Below are 6,894 nucleotides of genomic sequence, written 5' to 3'. Positions count from 1 at the left end.
AAGCACTGCTCCTATACCTATGTATACCTCATCATCTGTGTACTTTATCCCTGGATTATTTCAGCAGTCAAGTGGCGGGCGAACCTCTCCTGGTTAGGTTTAAGAAGGGCCCTGCAATTTTAATGGAGTTCCGTTCAACTCTAGATGCCTTCGTTTAAATACAAATAAATAAATCAAAAATATAAGCAACAAAAAAGTTATCGCTAAACTTCCGCTGCACGGACGCTTGAAAAATGGCGGACATTGAACTTCTCAGCAGGCTGCCGAGGGCGTTACTAAAAATGTAAAATAAAAAGAACAGCCAAACGGAACTGAAAATAATCAAAAAAAGGCAACATCAACACGTAACATTAAACTTCACAGTCACAACGTATTCGGGTCTGGTCTGACGTTTCTTTAAAGTCGCCCCAGAGTCCACATCGAATGGGAACAGCTGCACGCCTGCAAGTATGCAATGCTGTAATACGAGAACGGCACGCGATGGGGCATTAGGACGAGCTTGTGGGTTGATGGAACGGAACGGAACGGAATCTACAACATACATATATGTACGAGTACGGCTTAAAAAGCAGGCAAGGCTACTAAACCATGGAGCTAAACTTAAGGAGCGGCAGAGCTTATATTGAAAGAGACTGAAGGAGTGTAAAGTGATAGAAAGATGAGATAATTCTGTACAAATATGCGGAATGTGTGAGGCAAAAAAGAAAACTTTCAAGCTGTTAATTATGCTATATCAATGAGTATAAATTCCACACAGCACGGGGAGTGCCCCGCTCTCAGTGTACCTCCCATTTCATTCCATTCGTGTGCCCTTCCATCCTACGACAACGTGAGAACTGTTGAAGTAATCAACTCAATTAGCCGTCGCATAAGCAGCAGCCCAGCACCGCACAGCACCACAACTTCGCCCTCTCCAAGTCCCAAACAAACACAAAACTCAATTAGATGCCATAACTAAATAATCACAAACACATTTGAGCAAACAACGACTCCTCAACGCCATTCCTAGGCGACCACCGAACGTCGCTATGTTGCTGTGAAAGCGGGAAAATAAAAAGAAAATAAGAGGAAAACCGGGTCAACAACAAGAACAACATTAACGTGAGCGCAACAATTTTGAAACAATGGCGACAACAACCAGAGCAACAAGGCATGCCTGGAAAATTGCTTGAAATGTGCAGAAGCCCGGGTAAGGCTCACCAGCAATGGGAAACAGGGACCGAGGAAGCATTCCAGCATGTGACGCACGTGACAAAACTTGTCAAATGACTTTACTTCACTTTGACGGGGGAATCCCAGTCCTGGTCCAGAGTAAACGCAACCAGCGTTCAGCTCAAGTGGAGGGCCGGCAGCCAGAATATGGAATCCCGGCCAGGATGAAATATATGTTTGCGTGTACTTGTCTCCCACTTCTCCCTTCTCATGAAATGCTTAAGAAAACTCTGCTCTTACTGAAACAATAAAAAGCGAGGGACGAAACAAAGAATGAGTCGCGTACCATATCCAGCTTTTCCCGACTTGTTGCGCCTCCAGCTAAATTATGACATTGAGGCGATGGAGGGGAACCCTCCATATCAGAGAATAGTAATAATTGTAATAAATATCCCCAAATTTCCCCCAAATAGGTAGGCCTTGAAATTTACCTTGATTTGTAGAATGCTCGAGCCTGTGTGAGCTCCACCGATTTTCATTCTAGTCTGAGATCTCAAGCGATAAACATATTTTGGGAAAAAAAATAAAATTTTTTGTTTTTTTTTTAATCCTACTTCCGTAAACAGGCAAACGTAAATATTTATTTAAAAAAAAAGTGAATAAAATGTGTAATAAAGAATTGATTTTTTTTTTATTTGGCAGAAGGAACTCCTAAGATGTGCAATCCTTGCTTCCGTTCAATGCCCGGCACCTGCTGTGGACCTACTGGTGGTCTGGGACCGTGCCTCCTGTGTGGACCCTACAACGGCCAGTGGTTCCGGTCGATCAATCACTGCTGCGGCCCGTGCGGACCATATGGCTGCTGCTCCTGCTATGGGCCCTATGGGGGACACTGTTAGCCTGCTTAGAAGGAAAGTAGGATCCACCACCGATTACCAAAATCAATCGCGAGACCTTGGATCAGAAGAAACTACATTCTGGACAGAAGTGGAACCAAATTGGAATGTGCCCAAAAAAGGGCCGTTCTCTAGCGAACATCTCTTGATTAAAAACTACAAGAAATAAGACTGGTGTAAATAAATTATTTGATGTAATTTTTTTCCTCACACATTTTCTGAATACTCTTTTTTGGAGGGCTTTAGAGCTAAAACTAGCTTCGACACTTAGAAAAAAAAACTACTAAGGACATCATGGAGTTATCCGTGCTGTCGTGGACACAGACCAATGATGGTCAGTGGATCTAATAGATGAATGCAAAAATTAAATGAATATTTTGTGAAAATAAACCCTCCATACAAATGTATGGAAATAAGATAAAAAAAACAACAATTTTACTGATAAAATCGATCTATCCTTGAGTTTTGTTTCTCATTCAACGTGATAAATCGTATCTAGATGTAATTTATTTTAGTATGTTTCCATAAAGTTCAGTTCAGAAATAATGCACTAGTTAATGTTTTTTCATAACCAAGTAGCCTGTGAATTATTGTATTCGTTAGAATTATTGTAGCAAGTATCATAATTCATAAGTCGATCGGAAGTTCAGAAAGATGCCTCGCACCCGAATTGTGTCGCGTCAGGCGAAGCGCGAGAAAGCCGACCAAGAGGAGAAGGTACGCCTAACTCAAATCAAGATCGATGCCGTTCTGGAGCAGGTCGATGAGCTTGAGAAGCGCGCCAAGAATCAGGTGGACACTCAAATCAAGCTCATCCACGCCCGGACTGACAATCATTTGCTTGAGATGAAAATGTCGGAGTTTTTGAATCTGAAGCTGAAATATTTCACCGACTACAAGTGGAAGGGTAAGTGAATGCAAATACTTGCTACTATGACAGCCTCACAGCTATCCTCTTCAGTTCCCGAGCCACCAACCAGCCGAGCACGCAGCAGCTCGATCAGCACCGCTCGCGGACGTTCGCGTACTCCCCAGACCTCCCTTCTGCCGCGCTCACTCATACAATCGATGGACAGGGGTAGTTTTAACCGTGGAAGAACCCCACAGAAAGTGCCACCCATGCCTTTTTTACGTTTTCCACGCCCCGGAGAGTTGGTGCTGTCCAGTGGAGGCAGCCCGCTGGCTGTTCAGATTGATCGGCGGGAGGACTGTGCCGACGTACACATACCCACCAAAAAGGGCGTGTTCATGGTAAAACCTCTTAAAATGAAGCAGGTGAACCGTGAGGTGCTCATGCAACTGGACGCGAATGTACTGAACCAAGTGAAGACTTTGCAGAGTAATCTAGAAGTAATTGTGGACATGGCCACCAAAATGGGCAAGATGTAGTGTACGCCCTGCCCTGGACCGCTACTTTGGACGAGCTTACAATCAGTAATACCCGACAAAGATGTATGTAAGAAATAAGTGGATAATACATTTTTCTAAGTATAAAATAATATTATATTACATAGGTCCAAAATGGATTACTCATATGGAACAAATGGCAAACTTAAGTTTTCTTGCTAAACTCGACTTTGATCTTCCCACGAACCACGCCTTATCCAACCCAATCAACCAATCCTCCAATCAACAATGCCTTCTGCTGCTCCATCCCAACTAACTTTTTCCGTTTCATTTTGTATCCTCTACAGAATGATGAATAAATTATATTAAAACCAATGATGTGCTCGTATCAGTTGGTAATCCCATGTCAAGCCAGCTGTAGCATGAGAACATTAAACTCACATTACAATGGGAATAAAAAGTACCTTTTACGTACATCTAGCTTACTGAATAACGAAGCCGTTTTGTTCATTCATTTTCAAACCACTTTCACTTCCATCAACCTCAATTTATTAGCCAAAAGAAGTAGAGAACAAAATTACAGCCAACATTAGCTTGCCGATTGCTGCAGACCAGGCTAGTATTGGGGAGTTCAATTTTTCAGGCCTGCTGTTGGGTTGGGTTTTGCTCGAAGTCCACGGGGTGCATTTAAGGCTATAGCCGATTTTATTGTAAATATTTGGCTCGTTTAGAGCTAATGACACATCGGGGACCACCAGCGAGTCGTGTAATGCTAATGGGTCTATGGAGTGCCAATTTGTCTGTCAGAATATACAGGGTGAAAATAGGGAGAGTGAGTCTTCTTGTTGTATTTATTATTAAGGGAGCTATGGTTGATTTTAAATTTGAACAGAACAAGTAGAGGCGTCCCGGCTGTTACTTGGGGCGCTTCAATATCTTTGAGTCACTCAAGGACGGAAAGTACTCCAGGCTATTGAGATCGGGGGCTTGGGGCTTGAACGGCATCGTAGACGGAGCCTTGCGCTGAAGTGGCTGCGCCTTGCGTTTGTTAAAGTCGCCCTGGCTCTGACGGAGAGCCGGGGGAATGTAGATTTGTTTCTTGACCACCGGGGTATTCGCTTTCCTGTCTGATTGTCCCTTGCTATCCTGCTCCGACTTCTGCCAGGGACATGTTGTGGCAAGCGTGCGTTCCCCATCCTTTGATCCCACATCAACGCCATCACCTCCAGTGTCCAGCTGCTCCGGCTCCTCCTTCAGATCGTCACCAGCGAATGGGGCAGGTGCAGGGACAGGGGATGTAAGCGCCATCGATAAGGTGCGTGGCACGTAAGTAAATTGACGACGATTCTCCTCGGTGAAGTCAGACCATTCATCCTCTTCGCTGAAGGCCTCATCTGAGAAACGGATCCCGAATTTCAGCGAAGCTGAGGCTCCTTTAGAATCAGTTCCCGATGCCTCCGATTGAAAGGCATCCTCCAGGTTGGAGTTGTCCTCCGACGAATACTTCGTTGATTCTTCGAGCGTTTTGTACAGCTCCTCAGCGGCCAAATATTCGGCACTTCTTTTTGACTTTTTGTTATCCTTTTTGGAAAAGAAATCTTCGAGATTGGACATTTTTGTATATTTGTATGTATATTTTAGTCTCTGCCAGGAACAAAACTTTCGGATTGGTTTTCCTACTAGTACAATTTTTCTGCGAAATATCTATTTTTGGAGAAACTCGTCTGAAATTGACAGCAAAACTATTGGTTAATAAGAGCCTACTTGATATTGAGAAATAAATAGACTAACGCCGCAGCTCATGGGGCGTCTATGCACCTCGTCTTCCGATGAATCGCAGCCACAGTTGTCACTGAAATTTACTACAGCACCACGGACATCGATCTGAGCTTCTTCTACCAATTATTGGATTATTGCATTTGTATATAAGTATATATAAAGTATATATATTCATGATCAGCATCCATCTGGTTATCCACACTCCTGTTAGATTTCGCTGTTACAATTGCCCCACCCCCTTCCAGCCACACAATGGACTAAAAATCTGTGGCATCTATAATTTAGAAGATACGCGAAAATTAAACGTACAATCATAGTGAATGACCATAAGAAAATAATGTAATTATACATCTCCAAGTTGTATTTTCATTAAGACCAAGAGCTTCTGCTCAAAGATCTAAACTAAACTAAAAAAATATTTATATATATTTTAATATAATGGGTGGACTCAAACGTTCTACATTGTGCTGTGTGAGAAGCATTAGTGGTATCGATTGGGGGTATCGGACAGTGAGCAAAGAGCGGCACCGCTTCGAGTGTCCCAACGCCCAAGACGACATAGGCCTGTAGGTGTGTCTGTACCATAGAATTCTCTTTGAAAAACTATGTCATGCACGTATTGGAAATTATAAAAACATGCAAGGGTAACTAAAGCTTCGGTTTCCTAATCCATGGTTCCGGCCACGCGTAACGTATCCCCCTTGTACTCGAAAGCTGTAATAACATAATTTTTGTGTTTGAGCGTGTGGAGAGAGGAAGGAGGGACATGGTCTATGAGATATCCTCTCCGCTGACATATGCCACTAATTAGAATTATGTGCGCGTAATGCCCTGGCCACGCCTCTTCTGTGCAATCGCTGCATTCGCCCACTTCCCGCTATGCGGCGACATTTGGAGTGGAGGAGCAAACCTTTTTATGCCACTGTGCCGCATATGTTCATTATGTTTGCCAGCCGACAAGTCCTCCACGAGTGCTCGACGTCTGCTTGAGTAATTACCAGGAACCACAGACCAGAAACAGAAACAGAAGCAGAAACAGTGGCAGAAGGAGAAGCGCATCGTGAATGCAATGGCAGAATGCAAGTGCAGGTTGTCCTTGTCGTCCTTGTCGCCGGGGCGACACTGGCATCGTCACCACTGCAAAAGCTTTTTATGAAACGACGATGACATAAAACAAATGTGCTGGCCAAAAGAGACAGGGCCAGAGGGACGGACCGGGATGGACCGGGAGGAAACGCCAACAACAAGATTTGTTCATGTCACTACTTAAATTTATTATTTAATTAGTGGGGACCATTTGGGTGTGTAGTAATCAAATTTGTTTGGATACAAAGGAGAAACCTAATAGATGTTTCAAAAGCCCAGAAAGAAATTTAATTAAATTATATAAATAATAGCTTTGGAACATGGACAGATGTATGTAAAAATCTGTAAATTTACAAGTCCACAAATGGTGAAATATTGTAAGAAAACGGGCAGAAAATCCACAAACAAATATCACGCCAGTTCTCCTTGAGTATGGAATTTCGTAGTAAATGGTTCCTAAATATATTGTGTCAATTTTGTACTTTACTAATATTGCCACTGTTTTTTTTTTCCTAAAAACCATTTAAATTTCTTAAATTTCTTTGTCTTATAAAAATGTTGCCGCTTACCTCAACATCTCCGGTTGCCCAGAGTCGATTCGATGTCTACACCACTTACATTTTGGATGTAGAAA

General features: G+C 42.9%; 2 protein-coding genes and 1 long non-coding RNA gene across 3 annotated transcripts; 2 read left to right on the top strand and 1 right to left on the bottom strand.

The window, feature by feature from the left end:
* The first annotated feature begins 1,710 nt into the window (after window positions 1-1,710).
* Window positions 1,711-2,260, top strand: LOC6598126. The gene is made up of 2 exons (XR_003408641.1): window positions 1,711-1,784; window positions 1,855-2,260. It is a non-coding gene; the product is annotated as an uncharacterized LOC6598126 (long non-coding RNA).
* A 421-nt stretch (window positions 2,261-2,681) lies between these two features.
* Window positions 2,682-3,770, top strand: LOC6598127 (borealin). The gene is made up of 3 exons (XM_002023247.2): window positions 2,682-2,955; window positions 3,010-3,500; window positions 3,563-3,770. The coding sequence occupies exons 1-2, from the start codon at window positions 2,703-2,705 to the stop codon at window positions 3,435-3,437; spliced, it is 681 nt and encodes a 226-aa protein (XP_002023283.2). The 5' UTR covers window positions 2,682-2,702; the 3' UTR covers window positions 3,438-3,500; window positions 3,563-3,770.
* Window positions 3,771-4,219: 449 nt separating this feature from the next.
* Window positions 4,220-5,040, bottom strand: LOC6598128 (protein CDV3 homolog). The gene has a single exon (XM_002023248.2). It carries the CDS (start codon window positions 5,007-5,009, stop codon window positions 4,311-4,313), a length of 699 nt encoding a protein of 232 aa, XP_002023284.1. The 5' UTR covers window positions 5,010-5,040; the 3' UTR covers window positions 4,220-4,310.
* Between the last annotated feature and the right edge of the window lie 1,854 nt (window positions 5,041-6,894).

This window comes from Drosophila persimilis, unplaced genomic scaffold (assembly GCF_003286085.1).
Source record: "Drosophila persimilis strain 14011-0111.01,24,50 unplaced genomic scaffold, DperRS2 tig00000124-arrow-pilon, whole genome shotgun sequence".
NCBI classification, from domain to species: Eukaryota; Metazoa; Arthropoda; class Insecta; order Diptera; family Drosophilidae; genus Drosophila; species Drosophila persimilis.
Note: the sequence above shows the minus strand (reverse complement) of the source record. Positions and strands in the feature narration are given on the sequence as shown.

Coding starts and splice junctions, on each gene's coding strand:
- LOC6598127 (XM_002023247.2), top strand. CDS start 2,703: ATGCCTCGCACCCGAATTGTGTCGCGTCAGGCGAAGCGCGAGAAAGCC. Junction 2,956..3,009: donor CACCGACTACAAGTGGAAGG/GTAAGTGAATGC, acceptor TATCCTCTTCAG/TTCCCGAGCCACCAACCAGC.
- LOC6598128 (XM_002023248.2), bottom strand. CDS start 5,009: ATGTCCAATCTCGAAGATTTCTTTTCCAAAAAGGATAACAAAAAGTCA.